We start from the raw sequence: 23320 nt of genomic DNA on the forward strand, positions 1-23320 counted from the left end.
CTTTAAACTTTTTCCCCCCCCCCTCCACCCAATCCTCCCTATTAAACAATCCCTTTAATCCTAATCAATTGTGAATAATATACCAACATTTCTTCACAATGACTAACATTTCATTTCTCAAATAATTCATATTTCCTTCTACTATTTATATTTTTATAGTTTACACATATGAAGGTTCACATTTTGAAACAAGAAAAGAAAAAAAAATTCAAAAGAAATAGAAAGAAAAACATAAGAGAAGAAGATTTCTTAAAGCTTCGGGTGCCATTGGGAAAACAATATTCATCGTTCAATTTTCATCCAATTCAAAGCTTCAAATTAAGGTAAGTAAAGGTGCAGTGTTTATTTCGTTTTCAAATTATGATATTTCGTTAAAAGATAGAATGAAATGGTACATTTGATTATGGAGATTCGGCACTACTATAATTTGAATGATCATTTTCTAGCTCTACGTGTTATGATAATGTTACAAAAATTGGAGTTTGTCGGAAATCCATCTACGTGCGACGTATGATCTATAGTTCGAAATTTCTATTTTGAGAACGAAATGTATCGATGATATCTATTGAATTTTAAACTCATGGGTTAATTCTCTTTCTACAGGTTGATTTGATTTGTTTGGGACGTAGATGACGAAAGATGAAGATGCAACATACTATAGAGAAGCCGATAACTTAATGTTGTAAGTCAATTACGAGAGGTTTACTTTGTTTAATAAATAAATTTCTACGAATTTCATATGTAGAACTATTCTAAGAACATTTTTTTTTAATGAATAAGTTATGTTCAAAAGTAGATAAGTGTTATAGAAATTAACCGACGAATCATTGTTTACAAAAAAAATAAATCAATAAAATAAAATGTTTAGCAATTTAAATGTTGCTGTTTCTTAAAACTTCCAACTTCTGCATTGACTTAAAATTGCAACTCAATCACTTCTTAGAATTTTTAGACAAGACCAGGGGCGTTTGATAGCCTCATAGGTTAGCTACTAAATAAACTTGAAATCGTGTCAATCCGATGTCTGTAAAATTTTATATGTCACTTAAAGTAAGCTACACTAGATAGTGTTGCTGTTTTCCAGTTTCTGCATTCACTTAAAAAATTCACAACTCAATTGTTACTTGAAATTTTTGAATGAAACTAATGGGATTGGATAGTCTCATGAGTTAGCTACTGAATAAAGTTGAAACCATGTTGTTTCGATGTCTGTGAAATTTTATATTTCATTTTAAGTGAGCTACATTGGTTTACCTTCCAACTAAGTCACGGAGAGGTTTAAAAAATATTTTAATAACTCATGTGTTGTCGATGGAAGTCAATTTTTGGATACATCTTATCATAAAGATTTTTCTACTTTATATAAAAATTTCGTGAAGTTTCAAAGTCGATAGCTATGCAAACGAATTTATTTTGACAATTGCCGATTGAGATATAAAGCAAAACAGCAATATTTGTTTCTATTTCCTACATTTAATATTCACGTCAACAATAGATACATGCGTGGAAATCATTCTAAAGGCATTTTTGAAATTGTATCCTTTAGTATTAAATTATATAGTTAAACATATAAATATAAATATATAATACTTAAATAAATACTTAATTAAATCTTTAAGTTTTTCTCTAAAAGTATATTTAATTATTAAGTTTACGGCTAAAGTTAAAGTAATGGCGTTTCGGTCCCTATGGGTTGGGGCGTTATAGTATAAGCACCAAAATAGCCAGCTCGATTGAATAGCATAGATATCATAGCTGCATCGCTAGAGTTGAGGGGATTGTTCCGTGCTCACCTGGTTTTGATTATAAACTAATTTACCGTTGAACCTCCTCTTGAAAGGTGTCTTCTTTTTGTTTGTTAGTTGACATTCAGGCTCGAGAATAGGATCCACAGAATAAGGAGTCGAGAGCCCTGGCCCTCTGCCAAGTTGCAAGTTTGTGTCCTCGTCAGGACCAACCCATGTTATGGCTGAAATAAACATAATATCATTTTTGGTGGATAAAATGCATTCGAAGTTCTTCATGTGTTCATCAGTTTACCTGATGAACGATTTTCTTATGGAATATGAACCTCAGATCGTGAAATGCTAATTCATCAGTTTAAAAGGCATGTAATGGTCGCACGAAAATTGTGTTTTGTGCAAGTGCAATGACAGTACATAAATTTTTTCTTCAATTTTTACAGCTTTCTATAAATAGAAAACGAGTTTCAGATTAAAAAAACAATGTGATGTAGGATGCAACGTTTTTTTTTAAATTTTAAAAATTTTTATAAAAAAAAAAAAAATTTTAAAAAAAAAAAAAAAAAAAAAAAAAAAAAAAAAACACAATATGATGTAGGATGCAACGAACAAGAACCAGGATTACAGAAGAAGGGGAAAGGAAAGAGAACACAGAAGTGGAAATTAGAGGGATAAAATATGTTTGTAGTCAATAATGGATGTCTAATTATTACAGTGCATAGAACCTCTTTCTTTATAAAGAAGTTTAAACAAACCAAAAGTAAGTAGGAAATTAAACTCTATCTAAGTGAACTAGAGCATTACAATTGCTCTAAACCAATACAAACTAATCTAAACTTGGAAAGAACCTACTAATAACCTATTAGGATCTCCCTCACAATGGTTCTTACACCCATTTTAAAAATGTATTTAGAATTTTTTGAAGCAAGGAAAAATGCCGTCTATAGTACATTATGACACAACATTAATGAACTCATCCAAGAGAAAATAATACAGTTTCCATGCTGAAATAAATGTAATATTCAAGTATACTTTCGAAAGTAAGTACCTTTAGAGGGATCAAGAGCTGGCATCCTATGGTCGATAGCATCATAGGAAGACGCAGAATGAGGAGGACGCTTCCTGACATAGTTTTCTTGCAAAGGTTTTGGAACTTGAAATGAAAATTGTGAAATCGTAACACATTCTTCAATATATTCTGGATGTTTATCCAGGTACCTTCAAAGCAAAAGCATTGTAAAACCCCCAAAACAAATGTAAGCAAGCAAACATTCTGAACTCCAAAATACACCCACCCAACAACAACAATTTGTGTGTTAAGGAATAACTTAAAGAAGAAACATTTTTTATAATCAAGAGAAGGATCACACTTTTGAATTTCCACCATTGATTGAAGTCTCTTGTTTGTCAGTGCAACATGATTCCTGTGTCCCAAAACGCAATCTGAATCAGAATGTGATCTGTTCTTTACCATAATAAAAAACTTGTAATTCTATTTTGATAAATATAGTGAACACAAATACATGTACAAATCAATAATGAACTTTGACATTTAATTGAAGTAATTTGTATTGGGTGAATACATATAGGAAGCATCAAATTTTGCCTCTTGAGACAATATACCTTGACAATGAGGCAATGAGCTACATGAGCAACCATTATCCCCTCCTTCTGCATATAATGTTTAACTTTCTTAATAAATGTGTAAAATTCTTGGTCCATGTACAAATACGAAAATATTAATTACCAAGAAATCTCTCTGCTTATGGCATCAAATGGCCGAAAACCAGCAGCTAAATTGCATTCGTTGTGTGAGAGAGAGAGATCTAAGCTTTAATAACATGTTAAAATTTTCATAATCAATCATTACTAAGAAAAATAAATTTGATCTCTTGCCTAGCACGAGTTTTAGATATATTGTCCATGAATATAAAATCAGTTCTATAACTCAAAACATTATAATCTGTTTGAAGAAAACAAAGATAGACTTAGTTTCAGAGTTAATCCATCTGCTGGAAGAAATAACATGTTTCTGTCTAAGTTTTTGCCAATAATGTTAAATAATGGGTGCTCAATCTTTACAGTAAACCTCAAAAAAACACTGATCTCATGCCTTACACGAGCTTAGATCTATATGTCCATGAAATTAGTGTCAGCTTTATAAGTCAAGGCATCAAAAGCCATTTGAAACGAAAGAAAGGAAAGAAATTAAAGGAATCAGATACTCACACATCTGCAAACTTGGTATTGCCTTCACCTCTCATTCTCAGAAGTCGTTCCCACCCACGAAGGGGTTGAGAAATGTTGGGTTTGTCAACTGCCCAAAGCCTACTTTCATCTTGCATAAGGTCAGTTGGATCATCACATGATACGTCAAACCGCCACTCATGAGCTGTTTTGCATAAGAAGGGTTGTTCTATAATGTGTTCCTGTATTTCCTCATACTTTGCCTTTGATGGTATGAGCCTCCATTTGAAACAGTTGGCACGCTGGACAGTGAAAGCCCCTACAGCAGGCAATACCCTCGATGGCTGATTTGAAAAGGGGAATTAGAAAAGGATGGAGGTTGATGAGCAATGGAATCTGGGACAGCTTCAACTCCACGAGCACTACTGGCAACAGCAGGTTCATAAAGCACCAACTGATTTTGAGTATTTTCAGCTTGATTTTCTTCACCTCCTACGTTATGAATTTCTTCTCCATCTGCAGAAGAAAATGGATCTTGAGGAGTCCTCTCCAGGTTGCCTCCAAGAGTGAAACTATTTAGAATATTTGGTTCTCCTTCCATTCTAATCGGGTGATTAGGGGCAGTCGAATCATTAACCCTATTTTGTTTCCTATTCAACCGGATGGTAAGTTTCAGCGATTGTTGTTGCACTGTAATACCCTTGATCATCCAACCAACTACAACCTAATCGACAAACCATACATCATTTATCCAGGTAATGATTCAAGTGCTGCCAATATAGAGGAACATTTTCTTAGATTTTTTTTTTTTTTTTTTTTTTTTTTTTTTTTTTTTTTTTTTTGAGGGACACTAGCACAATAGGATGAATTTACAAATAAACAAAAATCTGTCCCTTGCATCCCAAATAAAAAGTGCAAGAAATGTGCAATACCATTTAGGAAACTGGGCAAGCATCAAACCTCAATCAGACATGGACACATGATAAAAAAAATTTAAATGGAAGCTATCGATCCAGATAAAAGTTGCATGTGTCAATAAAGCTGTAGAAACTAAATCCATTGCACAATGAATTTCAAAACTCGCATACAGCTCGAGAGAACTTGCATAAAATGACAGTCACTCATGGGGTTCCTCAATGGTTCAACTAGGTCATAACACAATGTACGTTTTAGCAATTTTCACTTGTAAAGTTTGTCTAATGCACATACATTTTAGCACCCCCTAAGTATAGTATACGTGCAATTATAGAGTTGGTTTTGCAATGCTATGGCATTCTTGAAGCTAGAATACAGGTCATAAGATTATAAGTTAGAAGCGACGAGAAATGCAATTAAATATCTCTATGATCAAACGATATCTATCAATTAAAGGCAAGTTTTACAAAATGATTATTACATTAGATATGCTATCTATGGTACTAAGTGCAGGCAATTAGAGAACAAAATGTCCATAAAAAGAAGTAACAAAAACAAAATAATAAGATAGATATGTGGTCATAGCAGAATAAATAAATTAAGAAATAAGTATGTACACCAATGACCAAAGACAACAGAAGTCAGGGTCAAATTAAGGAAAAGACTACTTGAACTTTGACAATGGTAACATCTTATATGCGCCCAAAGAGGATACTATCCAAATGAACAATACAACATAAGTTTAAGATGGTAAGTATGGAAAAGTGATCTAAAGATAACATATGTACATGTCTTTGCATTCCTCCTCCCATATGGATCATAGGTGAGAAAAGATTCACATGTAGCCAACTCCAGTCAAGAAAAAAGCTTAGCATTATGTGCGTGCACATTCGAACATACTTCATTCGAGTATATATTGTATTCAAATTATCATATCAAAGAATAGAAACTGCTCCTGTCATATTCTTTCGAACATACTTCATTCGAGTATATATTGTATTCAAAATATCATATCAAAGAATAGAAACTGCTCCTGTCATATTCTTTCCTCTATGGGAACATCAACACGTGTTGTTTGAATGGTTCATTTGTGCCTTGACACGACTTGTTTATCTTTTCTACTATAGATTCTCATAATATTTTCATTCATGAACAAGATATGACAAAGAACTCTCCGTGTAACAAAAGAAAACAAAGCCTTGTGTAGAAATCAAAGACTTTTAAAAGTTCATGCATGCATACTGTTTAAGGGGCAACAGGAATAAACTGCTTTAACAATGCAAGTCCAAAATATTTCCAAATTTGATAAACAAGGAGGTGTCATCTTCACTAAATTCCATTATTATTAAAGCCACAATGAAGAATAACAGATTTCACTATAAATTTCAACCTATCTCTTTTATATTCTTTTAAATGCCTCATCCTAAAATTAATTAAAGAATATTTGATTTCAGCTCTAAAACGTACACAACATAATAGCATTTCTTCTTCCTCCCTTTTTCTTTTTTTTTTTAAGCAAAAGCACACACGAGAACAGTAAAGACACACGTGCTAGCTGTACTCCGAATACCCAGATTATAAAAAGGTAAAATATCAAATATAAAGAACAAAAACAATACACACTATACAAATAATAAAAAGAACGTTAATACATAAAAATGTTAATACAACATGGAAATCATAATTGTAGAGCAGAAAAAAATAGTAACGGAAGATTTTGCCATTTTTTGCAATAAATTTCAAAAAATGAAATTCCTTCAGAACATCATGCAAACAAAAACCCAAGTTTAAGAATCAAGGCAACATTCAACGACCTTAACAAGAATCAAAAATAGAAATAGATTCAGATGTAAGACATATGAAAACTTTAAATTCATAGAAATCTAGGATACAAAGACCATAGATCATAAATCAAGAAAACCCAATAAAAGATATACACACATTTATGTACACAAAAAAAGAGAGGAACAGTGAAGAAATTTACAGAAATGATAATGGCACAGATCTAGACAGACGCTAATCACGAAACGCGTAAAGAAACTGATGAATCTGAATTCGTAGTAAATGTAAATCCATGTTTTTAGCAGGTTGCTGGGGGATTTTGTCATTCTCAGAGAGAGATGAACTGAAGATATTTCACTTTTCCATACTTGCATATGTTGGGATTTACGAATGCATTTAGCAAAATTATAAATTTACAACAAATGGGGAAATTTTATTTCATGTCATCCAAATTATATATTTGTTTCATCTTGGTCAATATATTTCAACTTGTTTCACAACGATCACCTAATTTAGGATTTTATTTCACATTAACTAATTTCGGATTTTACTTCACATCACTGTAACTAAAGCTAATGACGTATCCAACATATCACATGGATTCTGGCAAACTATTATTCTACCACGTTCAGTGTGCTAGGTTACAAAATGTAACTATTGATCATATCGTATCGTATTTCAAAAAAGTGTCCTCAATTTGCGTAATTTTGCTAATTATAAACATTATAACAACCATCTGGTATCTGATGGATTAATCATCATTAAATCCATCAAAATGTCAAATTATGATGACAAATAGAAAGATGAATATGAAACGAATTTGAATGCCCGTGCAAAAATAATTTAAAGTTATGTGACAAGATAACTTTACTTAAGGATCTAAACTCGATGGTGCCAGTGACAAACGATAATTTCTTTCATCTTTTAAATTTTGTTGTCACTTTTTTAGAAATGATATTGGATTACTTGACACTCAACTCCATTGGTTTTCATACGGATTGGTTCACTACATGCCATTTGTTTTGGTTTCTTGAGCATTTTAAGAGAGAGGGCATATATGTTTTATCCTTCATAAAAAGAAAAAAAAGGGCTATAACGTAACCAACATAAAACAGCATAAGTAGCTCAAGGTGCAAAGGGAAAAACAACGCCAATAAAGATATTGGACCATGCTAGATGTACCTAATTTTTTTTACCAAATGCTTTACATACACTCACAATAGGGATGTGGGGACCACATATTGGGATTATTTTATTCACGCGGGGTCCACGTGCTTGTTAGAGTAGGTAAACTATTTGGAAAAAATATGTGAATCTAATACTATTTGTACGAAAAACATATGAAATCATCATAACTAATACCAAAAAATTGTTGATATTAATTCCTAGCCACACCACATTCCCAGGAAATTGTGTAAAATCTAGCAACCCTGCTAATGTCAAGAAAAACGACCTACTAAGCGCTGTTGCTTAACTTATATAATGGAGCATTTTCCAAACATCTGAACAAACAAAATCCGAGAATAACAATAACAAACGAGCCAGTGCGACTTAGTTCATTCATCATTCATGAAGGCAAAAGCATTGCCAAAATATCAATAAGTGCAAAAAATTTGCCAAGCTGATTCATTGTATCATTATAAAGCCGTTGAATTCCAGAGGCAACTCCAACAATAGTTTTAGTACAACCTTTTAAGAGATCAAGTAAACCAGCCAACTAGATGTTATAACAAATCCAACAATGTTTTTGCAATTACGAATAAGACTTCAGGAAGTGACACATAATTACTGCTAAATTAACAAAAGCAAATAGGAAAGTGAGCCGAAACAAGCTTAATGTGTGCCTATTGCAGGTTATGGGCCGTGTCTATTCATGCACGAGAGCAATCCATAAACATCAGACATGGTAATTACAGTACATGACCATCACATTGGGTACCAAAATCATACATGAACTTAACTTTGTATGCTCGTAATTTTGTATCCCGTTTATACATGGATTAACTTCTGCCAAGTTCCTTCATGGCATTGGCATGGAAAGTTAATTATGGGACACGAACGTTATCCCTTTTTCAAAAACATAGATGAAAACTATTCTATATACTTTCCCGAACTGAATCCATCAATTTGAGAGCAAATTAGAATATACAATTCACCAAATTCACATTACACGTTACAAGTGTTACTTCAGCTATGTACGTGTGCTAAATATGTTTTTAATGAGTTTACCCCAAGATGTCACCAAGATATTTATTTAGCAGAGAACTAATTGAACATATTATGAGGAGGACGCTTCCTGACATAGTTTTTTTTTTTTTTTTTTTCTGTTCATTCTGTACTCCACCACCTCGAGAGAAGGATACGGACCAAAATGGCGCTCAGATAAACCTATACTTAACCGGATCTTGCCTAGCCTCAACATCTACATAAATAAAGGGTGGGCATCGAGAAAGAAGCAGCAGAGCCTCTTCAAGAACTCAGTATGCACTGCTCACTCACTCAGACAATGCTTTGCCACTACCATAAAAGAAAACTAAAATATACACAGCTCAGACATAGTTATTATTAAACTTCACCAATCCTATAAGCATAAAATTAATAATCACGACTATTTGACATTGAATATCCACAATAAAAATGAGCAAGCAAAACTTATTGTACTAATCAAATCTTAAACCACACGTATCATCCAGTTAGATAGACTAAAAGCATAATCGTTACCTAAAATCACCAAAAGTGAAGTTGACTTATACTAATCAACCCAAACGAAGAGAGTAAAAGGATAGGCAAATTCAACAGAAATACGCGACTTACTATCTTAATACTTCACTGCACAGGACTGAGGAGTTGAGAGAGTGAGGGTTTGGGCTCGGAGTTCATCCCAATGATGATGACCAACGGTATGAATCCATAGTGAGTGATGACTTTAGCTTTCTTCATAGTCCAAGTGCTCCACTTTTCACAACCTTCACTGCAGCCGCCTCAGTATATCCTTCCTTAAAACGTAGCTGCCTTCTTTATGTTCTTGCCTTTTGCCGCCTTTAAGGACATCTTCGAAGCCATTTTTGTGCTTGATTTGTGATTTTTGTTCTATGTTCTGAGTTCACTTTATTTTTCTCAAGAGTTCACAAAGTGCTATAGTAATATATGATTCTGATTTAATTGTTCCAATGATCACTGAACTTAGGTCCATGTCACTGAAGTTTAAAATGTTGAATTTTGGTCACTGAACTTAGGTCAATGTCTTTGATTGCTTATCGAAATTTAAAATATCAAGTTTTGGCCATTTTGACCATTATACTCTGGAAAAATGCTGTACGCTATTCAATAGCGTAAATGTTGAAATTTGAAAAATGTTGAGCTTACAGTGAGTAATGTAAAATATTTTTCAAAGTTCAGTGGTTAAATCTGGTCATTTTAACTTTTAGTGAGCAATCGAAGACATGAATTTAAGTTCAGTAACCAAAACTCCACATTTTAAATTTCAGTGACCAACAAAGGCATGAACCAAGTTCAATGATCATTAAAACAATCAACTCTATGATTCTACAAAAATTTCACTACATACACCTGATATACACATTTGTTTCATATTAGTTATGTAACTTGAATTGATTTTCATTTGAAATATTATAATTCTAAGTTGATTGTTTTATCTAAAAATAAAATTCGTGACTCAACTAATAATTTTTCTTCACCGTCTTGTCTATACTATCATGAGATGTGGGTGCAAATGGAGATGATAACTTCGTACTACATGCTAGTGGCATGGACATGCTCAAAAATTTGTCAATGTTTTTCAAAAAAATACAATTGGATGGTCCTCTACTCATCTTGTTAGAGGTGTGGATTACAATGTCACCTTCACTTAACGCTTTCCTCGCCCTTGGTCTTGTTAGGTAAAATGGCCTTAAATTACTAAATATTCTAAAAATGGCATTAGAGCTCCACTGCTTTGTCTTTACGATCTACTTGAATTCGAATTGCCCAATTTGTGAGCTAGCATATATTTTTAACGATATAAATTTTTTCAAGTGCTATAAAATATAAAATCTTACGATATATTGATCACTGCACAAATTTTATTAATTTTATTAATAAAATTATAAAGCGAAATGATTAAGATGAAACTAAAATATAAGTTACGCAGTAGATTTTATTGATAGAGTCATTACATGGATATTTGTCAATTGTAGTATTAGTTACAAATAATAAGTCAAATTGAACTAAAAATGTAAGTTGGGTGATCAAATAAGAAGAAAAATAAATTAAAGTTGTGTGGCAATAGGAAACAAATCTATAAGTTGTGGGACCTCTAGCAAAATTCCCTATATGACAAAAGTGAAAATTGATAGAGTTTGGAGATATCTCTATTGGATTATATGAATGCGACGTTTGGAAATATGTAGTTAAAATTAATTATTTAATGAATTTTTTAATAAATCGGGGAAAGGAAATTTTGGGTGATTAAATTGGGAAATTCAAAGATGAAAAGCTAAAATGAAATCTTTCTAATAGTTAGGTACCGGAATCAAAATCCTACTAATTTATCCTGAGTGACCATAACCATAATGTACTGGTCGTACCTCGAGGAACAGAAAGAATTCAGCGAGAGGAAACGGAAAAAATGGGCGGCGGTATGGAAGCTCACAAGAACAAGTGGATAGAGGATTGGTCTTCGGCGCGTGAGAATCTGGAGCACAATTTCAGGTGGACCCGCCGCAACTTCGCCCTTGTTGGCCTCTTCGGCATCGCCATCCCAGTCTTCGTCTACAAGGGCATTATCAAAGAATTCGTAAGTTTTTTTTTTTTTATTGTACATCATTTTTTTATACATCCCTCACACGAAGTCTGTTTTTCTGTGGGTCGTTCTATTTGCCCCAATTTTGGTCGATTTTGAGCGTTCTGATGTTTAGTTTGTGGAATTGAACATGTCTAAAATCCTGGGGTTTATTTGATTTATCCGATCGATTTTTCCTTGAGTGTCGATCTCTTTCACTTAATTTCGGGTCGGTTTCGAGTGTTCTTGATGATTCTGACGTTTGGCTTTTGGAATTGAACATGTTTGGGATCTTGGAATTTGTTTAATTTAGCAGTCTTTCTATTGAATCTGCAATGGTTATTGAAGAAGAATTTATGAAGTTTGGTTTTTGATTAACATTGATAGTTTAATGATTAGTTTTTGTTTTTCTCTAGTTACCCCAATTTCGGTCAATTTTGAGTTTTCATGATGCGAGCTTTATTTTTTTCAATCTATCAGTTGAATCTGTAATGGCTATTACAGAAAGATTTATAAAGATTTGTTTTTGAGCAACATTGACAGCCAGATGATTAGTTTTGATTTCTTTCCAGTTTCTCCAATTTCAGGTAGATTTAAGTCTTCACGGTGATTCAGGTGTTTATTTTTAGTAATGAAATCATGGGATTTATTTGGATAAGCAGGCTTTCAGTTGAAGTTGAATTAGTAATGGGTATTGAAGGACCTATAAAGATTTGTTTTTCAGCAAGATTGAATAGATCCATGTTGAATTTCTCTTTCTTTTATGTTCTTAATGGTCAAGATTACATGAAACCACACAAACCAATTGCAGCGACAAAATTTGCTTTTTGAAAATATTACTTTTGCTATTTTGTAATTTCTAACTCTGCTAGGTTTGTATTGATTTCCACATTAGTTCTGCATATAACACAATTGTAGAGTCATATGCTTTCTTCCTCTTGTCCCTTGTTGGGGATAGTTTTATATTGAGTTGAAGAGTGCTAGCTCATTAGGCAAGTCACTGGCGTTCTTCAACTTCTTGCTGCTTGTACCTTGTTTGTTGTGCAGTAAATCAAATTGTAGCAATAAATATTTTTCAGTTTGACATTTTTTTTTGTGATGACCGTGGGTGTTCGATCTAGCTCAAGCTCAGCTTGACTAATTTCACGGGACCTTGAAGTTTAGAGTTAGTAGTCACCTCAGTGTTGCTAAGAGGACTCGAACCAATGACAATTGGGAAGCAAATCCAAGGCCTTACCACTGAGTTTGACATATATTATATGTTTGCGTGCATGTGTAATTCTACATTGTAGAGTTTAGGAATGAAGTCCATGTTCTTTTCTTTCTATTTCATTCCTATGATATATGTGGTTCACTGTAATTTTTAAATTTTTAGTCATGCAAATATGAATAAATTTTATCTCTAGAAATCTGCACTCAATAATTCTCATTATCTAGCAAAAAAGAATTTGCTCCCTCATCAAAAACTAATTCTCATTAAAGTCTTGAGCGATGTTTTCATAGCATCGAGTGGATTTTCTTTTCTTTTGAAGCAACACCTCAATCACGCAGGAAGCAATGAATCAAACTGTGTCTTTCCATCTATCTTTGAAGCATAAATATTATATAATTGGAGCAAATCTATCTATTGGGAGTGAAGAAATTAGTTGCATGAAAGAGAGATGAGATGAAAATTCTTGGTGGGAAATAAATGAAACTTTTAAGGTCTTATTTATAATGGTCGTTCAAAATACATCCATGGTCTTCAGATAGTTGAATTGTTTGGACGAAAAGGTGAAAATATATATGTAGAAGGATTCGAAAAAATGAATTGAAGGGATTCAATTTTTAAATGTCTTTCATATAAGAAAAGGCACACGGCTAGACCACAAACCATAACATTAGTATTTTTCCTGAATGATCACATATTCGTTAAATATCAAAAGAAAGTCTCGATGAAAATAATTTTTTATTCAACCAAAGCCAGAGATGTGTTGAGCTAGTGGGTGGAGGCAGTGGCAGCTCTAACGTTTTCCCGACCCTACAATTTTATAGGTTCTCCTCTCGTCCTCTACATAACTTGGGTATTCCTTTGGATTCAAACCCATTTCCAGAGTGTTGATAAACCGATCAAATTTTGGGTCAATTTTTTATTTTCCTTACCTTTTGTTCATTTTCTTCCTTCTCAATGGTGTTTACATACGAGTATTGTGATTTGAGAATTTGATTGTTAAGCTGAATGGCTTTCATTCATTTTGGGGTTCAACAAATTCCTCCTTTGTTTTGGGCGTTTTAAATGAAAAATAATTATTAATTTAAAGTATCAGTTATTGAATGCCGGATAAGTGTTCTCGAACAAATTATCACATCTTTGCCTTTGACGTTTCTCATGTTTCTGCCTCTTCCCCAAATTCCGTGTGATTTGTGTGTCTTAGTCTCCTGAACTTTCTTATAATACTTACCTCCGTGGTAATTTTGATTGCAGCACATGCAAGATGAGGATGCAGGAAGGCCACCCAGGAAGTTCCTGTAAGAATTCTGGAGTTGCTTAATAATTGTGGCTGAAATAGAAATATTGTACCCTCTAAACCACATTCAGGAGCCTTCGTTCTGCATGATCTCTTTTTACCTTTTGTGTTGAACCTCGCAATGAAACAATAATCATTTTGTGATTGTAAAACTGTTATGAATATTGCCATGAAAATTTGGCTAAACAGCCAACTTATGTTTGTGCATGGTGAAACAACATGCCTAAAAGCATCTCTGCTACAGGTAGTGGTGGTAGCTCTAGCTTAGTAGTTGTAACCTAAATATGGTCTTGAAAATTCCAGGATCCAAAATCTTTTTATCTTTGCTCACGGAGAGGCTCTACGTTGAATCCAAGTGTGGTAGAGGAGCATTTAGTCCAATGTCTCGAGCAATTGAGATGAAAGTTGTGGATCTCATGAAATTTGTGATTATAATTAATTATTGATTTTGACTTAAATTTTTATTTAACTTTTTAAGCTATGTCAAAGATGGACGAAATGTTCTGGTCAATTCTTTGACTTGCAGGATTGTAGTTGGTCCAGAGAGCACATGTGATCAATGGGAACTAATTGCAAATAATTGCAGGAAGCACAAATACTGAGGGGAAGAAAGCATTATTGCTGAAAATCTTTATAGGGTAATGGTTCATTGCCTGCAATGTGGTCAATTGAAACTAAACCTTAAATCTTGTGTCTTTTTAACATTATCATCGATCTGAAGATGTTTTGATCAATCAAGAACGGCTAACTTCTCGTACTCCTCTCCAGAAATCGCAGCCTCCATGACAGCCTCAGGGTCAAAAAAATCCATCATTCTCCAAGAGCAATTTCATCAAATTCTTTGAAAACCCACTCATAAGTGCCACCCTGGGCTGTTTCCTCGAGACAGGCGTACTCTTCAAGTCCCTTAAATTCCAAAATACGATTTCTGGCACAGAATTTCCGTACCCTTTCCTTCTAAACTTTCTCACAAGTGCTTGGTAATCTGAAATCACCTGGGTCTTCTCTTCGAACCTCTGTTAGTATTAAGTCCTTTTGTCATTGGGCCCAATTGTTTAATCTTGCTAAATGATTCAATCATTTCCTCTCCCGGTGGCTTATGAAAACCTCCTGTAGATCTCCTCAGAGAGTAAGCCCCAATCTATATTAGGATGGTTTGCAAAGAAGCCGTCAAACAATATGTTTGCCTTCCTTTAAAGTACATATCTGCAATCCCACCTTTATGTTCATTAGAAACTTGATGAAGTTGGAAATACTTCCTGGCTTTCAGTCCATCTCCCCGAAACTGTGGAAAATCAATCTTAGGTAGTTTAGTGCTTCCTCTTATATTATCTCTAGCATGATTACTATTCTCGTGACTTCTATCACCTCGTGTAGACAACACACTATTAGATTTCTAAAGTTGATAGTAGATCCTTCTACATTTTTATTCTTCTGTTCAGTTTTAAATTTTGCAGATATCTAGGCCATCATAGCCATCAATTTTTCATACTTCTGTTCATGTCTAGCACAACATCCTCAATTTTTTTCTTGTGTATGATAAAGTACCTGAAGTGTTTGATCTGAGACTCCATCCCGATCTTTAATATGCTGATAACAGCTTTGAAGGCTATACCCAAATCAGGCATCTCCAATTCCAGTTTCTTCAAGTGTTCATCTACAACTTTTGCACGTGTTCATGGCTCCAGTAATTCTCAGTCTAATACGCCTTCTTTGGTACCAATTTATTATTTGAAGAACCTCTATTTTGCAGCTCACCCTACAACTAATTAGTGGAAGCTTCTTCAGCTGAACAAGCTGACTGCAGACCAAAATTAAGAAGAAAATTTGAATCGGGGATTATGAAATGAAAAAAAAAAAAAAAAAAAAAAAGGAAGTGAAGAGAGTGCATGTCGATTTGATCAACGATTGCAACTGAATTTGCATATTACAGACTAATTCCCTTTTCAACGCATTAACATGTTCTGTAAAACCTAAATAAAACAATAACATTGGACTTGAAAAAAATATTAATTTTGTGAGTTTCTTGATTTATCAATAAATTAATAATTTATAAATTTTTCAATAAATAAATATTTATTAATTAAGTATTTTATATATTTTGTAACTTGTATTATATATTACAATAATACATATCGGAAATTTTTAAAAAATATATGTTGAATGTGGTAAATTTCAAAATTTAATATGTAAGTATGCAAAAAAGCACACACATAAATACATTAAAAAGGAAAATATTAATGTAGATGTATTTGCTTCGAAGTTCAATATATTGGAAGATTAACCTTTCAAGTTATTTCATATACACATCGAACGTAATTTATACAATAATTAGTTTTGACTTAAGATCTTTGATCATTCCAAATTTCATATATTTTTCTACTATGACATCTTATTTGAAAGGAGTTAAAATTTTTGCAAGATTTGGCCAAATGACGATATTAATGTTGAATAAAAAATTAGTGAAGATGAAGGGATCAATGGATTGTGTGAACCTATTGTTGGTCTACGCTATAGAAATTACATGAATATCGAACACCTTTTAAATTATCCTAGTGAAAATGATGTGGTGATAGAACTCCTAATGATGAAAATATTATTCAAGGGGTAATCAAATACACCTATCAATGATAATCATGATCTAGATAATTGTTGTGTTTTACCAATTATTTATTCAATAGAGATATTTCAAGCAGTTATAACTTTTAATAATTACTTTGTACAAAATGAAAAAAAAAAATTTGTCAAATGTAGTATATTCATTTCAAAAAATTAGAAATGTAGTTGACTTTAGTTTGTGTGCAAAGAAAAAATAAAAGACTTTATGCTTATTTTGAAAAAGAAGCAAATTGAAGAAAATATTGTTACTTAAAAGCTTGTTAATTTGTATTAGTATGAACTTTTATAAATTTAAGAAATTATTATTTTATAGCCTCCAGGGAACATCTCCAAGTGGTAAAAAGGGAGGGTGGAGAAATCCAACTTTGCTTGAGGCTGCTGCGTCAAGAATTTGAATCCTGAAATATGGATTTAGCTCTTGGGTAAGTGCAAGTGTACAATCAACATTCCACCCTGTACCTTTGGAGGCATAACCTGCGATTTACCTCCCTCACGATGTTCCAGGGTAGGGGCGGTGGGAGACCCTTAAGGTTGGGGTTCAACCTTTTAAGAAATTATTATTTTATATATTCGTTGGATCTTAAATGATCTCAAAAAATTATTGCCTTATGCATTTATTGGTGCTATTAATTTAGTACACTGATCCAAGTCGAGGCTAAAGAATTTTATTATTTAAGCAAAATTATTAATTGATTGAATATTCATGTATCGGGATTTTACCCTATGTATATCTCCTTCTCACAAATTAAAAAACGTATTGCTAAGGTAGGAAAATCGTTTTACTATTACTTACTTGAAACGGTGTCGTTTTCCATTCAATTTTCAATCGCTTCAATTGGAGCTCTCCTACCTTTCCTGCCTGATACTACTTCAGCTTCATTTATACATGAGAAACTCTATAAGATGACCATTCAACTCGTAAATTTCCATTGAAGAACAAGAATTTCCCAAGAAATAATCAAGTGTTAGATCAAATAAATTCCGTGAGTTTCCCTCCTAAATTTTGCTTTCTTCGAAATTTGAAGTTTCATTATTTGTATCATCAAGGTTTATCATTGAATTCGTGTCAAATTAGAACCCTAATTTGATACCTGATTTAGGCCCAGTTTGGTTCGGATTAAAATTTGATTTTAATCTAAGTTTCAATCACACATTTCAATAACTTCTATCAAAATCTACTAAAAATCTAATTTTAATCTCTACCAAACACCCTCTTAATTTATTTTTTCATCTTCATTATTATGTATTAACCTTTTAAGGATATTTGCGACTTTAGGGCACCGATCAAGTAACTAGCATTAGAGAAGAGATTATTGATTCTGTGTAGTGTTAGTGTTTAATGCCCTTTTCTGAGATTATGAAGTTGATTAGAGAAGAGATTATTGATTCTGTGTAGTGTTCGAGTGTTTAATGCCCTTTTCTGAGATTATGAAGTTGATTGAATTTTCTTGTGATATTATTATTATTATTATTATTATTATTATTATTATTATTATTATTATTATTATTATTATTATTATTATTTTGTAATATTATAATGATTATTCAAGAAAGGTAATGGAAAATTTACACAAGTCCTGTTGAGCCACATTATTTGGGAAAATACATTTTCAAATATTGATTTGATATCATTTCAGCACACATTTTTTAACAAAATAATATTACACACAAATTTGATTTTTTTTTATTTTTTAACCACACATTCTCCATCAATCTACTATTCCAAAATACATTCTTTAGAAATAATGTGGCTCAAACACACACATAATGTAAAGGAAAAATGTTTGGCGATGTTAAAGATTGAGTTATTTTGTGAAACTGAAGAGTCAATAATATCTCTTTGTCCGAGCATATTTGATTGTGCTTAAAACTTAAAAAGTATATTCAAATTTACTTTTTAAGTTACTTATTATGCCAAATCTCTTTTTCAAAGTTCCTTTCTTCTACTAACAAATTAACTATATATCAATTTGAAGCCACTTTTTATGATTCAGTTCCTTAGTTTTACAATCATTTAATAGGGGTCAGGGAATAAATGATACAATGATAAGGAGGCTCATTTGGTGGCATCGTTGAGGATTAGATGGGCTAAAATTGAGTCATTAGTATTGCATTATAGTTAGATTTATACTCTATACATTTTGTAGTGACGGGATATGAAGTTGCATAGCCATGAGGTAAACAGGGACAGTACCCTAAAGAAAGGTTCTATCTATGTTTGGAACCTTATTTTTAGTTTTAAAGTAATTAAGAGGACTTATAATTTGCATAAACACTTAGTTGTCATCTGCCCCAATTTATAGTGATTTGATAATTTTAGGTAGCATCAAAGATAATCCAAGAAAAGAAAGTAATTAAGGGAAAAAAACCTTCTTATTGGATTGGGCTGCACCTGTGAGCACAACTAGGGTAATGTGTCAGAGGACTTCTACAAATTCATAATTGTGTAATGTAAAAGAGAGATACCTTTAACGTATCCATGGGTTGTACTGTTCTATTTTGTTTGTCTTCTACAAGGTAGTGATTAGGAGGATACTATCCCTTGTCTTCTTATGATATTCTACAATTCATGGTCTAATTGTGATACTACTGAATACCCAGGCAGTCGATACTTAACGGGTTGATATGCACGACACCTACTTTCCGTTGTTTATGGATACTGAACTGTTGGGGTATGTAATCCCATTCCTTGCCCTAACTTTTTCTCAATTTTAGCATTGGCCAAGCACAGTGCTTCATTTAATAAAAGATTGGGTTTTACCTCGTTAATTATTGTCCAGTCAATGGAAAATGACAATTGTTAGAGAACGTCACATCTATCTTCTTAGATTTCGAGATTATGTACATGTCCAGTAGAACCTTAGTATCTTCCGGGTTGTTTAGAATCAACAAACATTTTCTTCTGCTTTTGTATACTATGATACATGGTCTTGTGGTGATACTGCTACTATTGTGCCCTTCGATATCCATGCAAGATAGTTTTTAGCTAGCTATCTCTCAGAGTTAGTGTTTGTCAAGCATCATGATTTGTTTAATAAGAGATGGGAGAATTAGGACTTGTTACGAGCATGAAGTGCTCTAATGCGCCTCTTCTCTACAAACTTTGACATACTTTATATTTTCTATATTTTCTATGATTGACAATGAAAATAAGGTCAGATAATTAACATCAATGACTTCAACTAGATATCTCGAATTAGTAAGATATCTCTGATGAACCATGTTATGCTTTTTTAGTTCATTTTATTTGTTTAATACCTAATGTTCAGAACTGTTTGTGATGCTTCAAGTCGTACATTATGCTTTTTGTTTATTGATCTGTCAATAGAAAATGCAAAATTTATGTTCAATCGACCCCCACTTCCAGAGAAGCACACATCTATCTTCTTCTTAGATTTGAGATTATATTTTCATATTTTCCCATCGAGTCTCAGTATCTTCCAGATTCAAATTAGCGAACATTTGAATTTCTGAATGTTTAAATACCATGTTCTTAAATACAAAAATTTATGTTCAATCAACTCCCAGTGGATCAAGTCCTGCATACCTTTTACATTTCCCTTTTTTTTTTTCAATGAAACCACCATTAAATATTTTGGCCCCGTTTGAGCCCCATTAAGTTGAAGTAATGTATTATGAAGCAGTAATTAATAGAGAATGTATGGTTAAAAAAAAGAATTCTTTTTTATTTGTCTGTAATATTATTTTAATGAAGAATGTATAGTTGAAAATGAGTACTGTAAAAAGTAATGGAAAAGAATGTAAACGAATGGGGCTTAAACAAGGGCTTATTAAAATGAGGACAAGGGCTTATTAAAATGAGGAGAAATAGTACAAGCAAATGAAGGGCGGTAAAGCAAGGACCTCTCTAAAGAAAAACATTGCAATAGCACTCCTAATTATCTCCAATTAAAATTCTAACCAAACCTAATTTTACTTCTCTTCAAAGTTTGGGATCCATGATTTTTCCCATGAATCACTGTGAAAAATAAGGTCAGAGAATTAGCTAGTTATTTTGATGGTATTGTTGAGGATTGGTTGGGCTGCTATTGAGTCATCTATGTCACATTATAGGTAGATTTATAAAATGTATATTTTGTAGTGATGGAAAAATGAAGCGGGATAATCATGAGGTGAACTGGGATCAATTACCACGAAGAATAGTTCTTCATGTATTTGAAACCAAAATTTTTAGTTTAGTATGTAAGAGCACTTATGATTTGCTTTAATACTTAGTTATCGTATCCCATGATATTATTATAATTTTAAATGGTATGAAAGGAAAACCAAGAAAATAGAATGTGAAAGGATAGAAGTCCATTGTATTTCACTGCACCTGTGGGCGTGTTGCAAGGTGCTAGATGACTTCTAGAATATGATATTCTAATTTATTAGGGGATGTCTTAAGTTTCTGTCTGGCATTCCCAGTTTTGATTGGTAAGTCTTGTATAATGCAATGATCATGAGGATACTATCCTTTTTCTTCTGACTTTGTATGTAGTGTTGGTCTAGTGGTGATTTTCCTAAGCAGTATCCAGTTGTGATACTCAACCCATTAGCTACTGTACTAAATGCTTCAAGCACCCTCACCTATTATTCATCATTTAAGGTCAGGTCTTTTAGTGCTTGTATTGACCTAATAATCTTTTATTTTAGAAGATGTGTTGTTTTACCTTGCTAAAAAACTCCATTTATCAATAGTAATGAAGAATTTGTTGAACTGCTTACCACAATGGCCACACAGACAACATATGTTGGGCCTATTCGTGTCCGCACAAGCAAATTAGATATGGTCGAAGATGCACAACAGTTATGGGCGTGAGAAATGCTCTATGACACGAGACAAAAAATGTTTGTGCACCGACCATGTGATCAAGAATGATTTTAAACAAACGATCACTCATAAACAACTCCATCGAAATAGAAAGAATTCTAACTCAAGCATATAAAAATGAGATAATTAAGAAAAGATCATGATTTCAAGTATATGAAGTTTGCAAATATTTCACAATCATTTAAAATGTTACAAGAGTTTTATTTATAGAGTTAATGCTGATGTGGTTGTCGTTGGATCAGAACAACGTGGCCTCATCCTATGCTGATGTGGTCGCCGTTGGATCAGAACTACGTGGTCTCATCCAATTAATCAGAGCCTCACATTAAGCATATAAAAATGAAATAAATAAGAGAAGATCATGATTTCAACTATATGAAGTTTGCAAATATTTTACAATCTTTTGAAATGTTACAAGAGCTACTATTTATAAAGTTTACGTTGACAGGATTGCCGTTGGATTAGAACCACATGGTCTCATCCCCCATTAACTGAAGCCTCGCATTACTTTTTGCCATGCATTAATCACATTGACAAGGGGTCAACCGCTCTAAACCCTATCCTGACACGTCCAACATACATTAATATAGATGTTACATCAGTCATTCCTACGGATAATCCGTGGATCCACTTTAATGACAGCAAGCTCTTCTGCTTAAAAAGAGAGCTTCGGATGGGCAGAGATTTAGCCGGAAGAAAGAGTGTTTCAGCAAAGAATTTCGGATGGAGATAGTGCTTCGGCCAAAGAAATCAGATTTTTCCTTTCCTTAATTTTGACTTTGTTAACTGCCAAATATCTGCACGCAGTGTCGGTACGTGGCTTCCACTAGGAGCTAGGGATACATGGTGTAACAATATTTATATTTAGTCAGCCTACTCTGCCTCAAATCCTCACTATTAACTTTCTTCTCTAGTTTCGACATTATATATGTGCAATTCAGATTCAGAATTTTTAAATATGTAAAATATTAACATTTGAAATGCCATAATGTTTGGATACCATTTCTTCAAGTACTAGAAAGTTGAAAAATAAAAAGCCTGCATTATACCTCTTGTACTTCCTTTCGAAGGTTGAAAGGTATATGCATATATTATTTTGTTGTATCCTTTATTTGACAAGGAATGGTTCTAACTACATATCATGTACTTTACTTTTTCTATAGTATGGGTTGGAAAAAGAAGACAACTCTGGAAAAAGAGTTCTTTTGCCATTTTTGTGGATCATTATTCAACAAAAAAGGAATTTTTGAACATAACAAAAAGAAGCGCAAGCATATAATAAACACAAGAGGCATGCACAAAATGCTTCAGGATTTTTGTTACAAAAGCTAAATTACCTGAGCATAAGAGTCATGACATTGATCCCAAAAGAAAGGGAAAAGCATAGGTAAGTCAAGTAGTAATATTATCCCATTTATTTCTTCTTTATATTTGGTATGCTTCTGTATATTTAAGAATATTCTAATATTTCATACATTTACAGAGCAAATCTCAATGACAAGGGAAGAATATTGAGCATGTGAAAAAGGAGTAAAGTTTGTAAAGTGACTCGACTAAAGATAGGAAAAAATAGAAATGAGTTTTGGTGATGATCTTTCAAGTGATTTGATATTGTACTCGAAGGATGTTATAGTCGACCTCCTAATGGAAATTAATACTTAGGGTTGATGGGTAGATACTAAAATCATATGCGTGATATACTTGTACTTAGAAATATTTCATTGTTTTCTAGAGGAAACCATGTATAAATTTGATAAACCCTCATCCTCTAATACCGTGGCTTTATAGTAACACTTCCTTTTTTAGTTTTCACTATACTTAGATATTCTTTCAATGTTTTGTTCCTCTTACTTCCATTATAATATGTAAATGAATTCTTCGTATGATGTTTTCACCGTCCACCAAAATTCCCCATTGCACAATGTCCCATTTCTTTACAAGTTCATAAAATCGT

General features: G+C 32.9%; 1 protein-coding gene and 1 pseudogene across 1 annotated transcript; one reads left to right on the plus strand and one right to left on the minus strand.

The window, feature by feature from the left end:
- Nucleotides 1-1556: 1556 nt before the first annotated feature.
- LOC111366074 lies at nucleotides 1557-6891 on the minus strand (annotated as a pseudogene).
- A 4267-nt stretch (nucleotides 6892-11158) lies between these two features.
- Nucleotides 11159-14243, plus strand: LOC111366075. The gene is made up of 2 exons (XM_022986725.1): nucleotides 11159-11421; nucleotides 13871-14243. Exons 1-2 carry the CDS (start codon nucleotides 11254-11256, stop codon nucleotides 13916-13918), a joined length of 216 nt encoding a protein of 71 aa, XP_022842493.1. The 5' UTR covers nucleotides 11159-11253; the 3' UTR covers nucleotides 13919-14243.
- The last annotated feature ends 9077 nt before the right edge of the window (nucleotides 14244-23320 follow it).

The sequence above is a fragment of the Olea europaea genome, chromosome 17 (assembly GCF_002742605.1).
Source record: "Olea europaea var. sylvestris chromosome 17, O_europaea_v1, whole genome shotgun sequence".
In the NCBI taxonomy this organism is placed as follows: domain Eukaryota; kingdom Viridiplantae; phylum Streptophyta; class Magnoliopsida; order Lamiales; family Oleaceae; genus Olea; species Olea europaea.

Bases quoted from the DNA above. Each gene is read 5' to 3' on its own strand.
- LOC111366075 (XM_022986725.1), top strand. From the start codon at position 11,254: ATGGGCGGCGGTATGGAAGCTCACAAGAACAAGTGGATAGAGGATTGG. The intron at 11,422-13,870 runs GTAAGTTTTTTT...TTTTGATTGCAG, and splicing joins AGGGCATTATCAAAGAATTC to CACATGCAAGATGAGGATGC.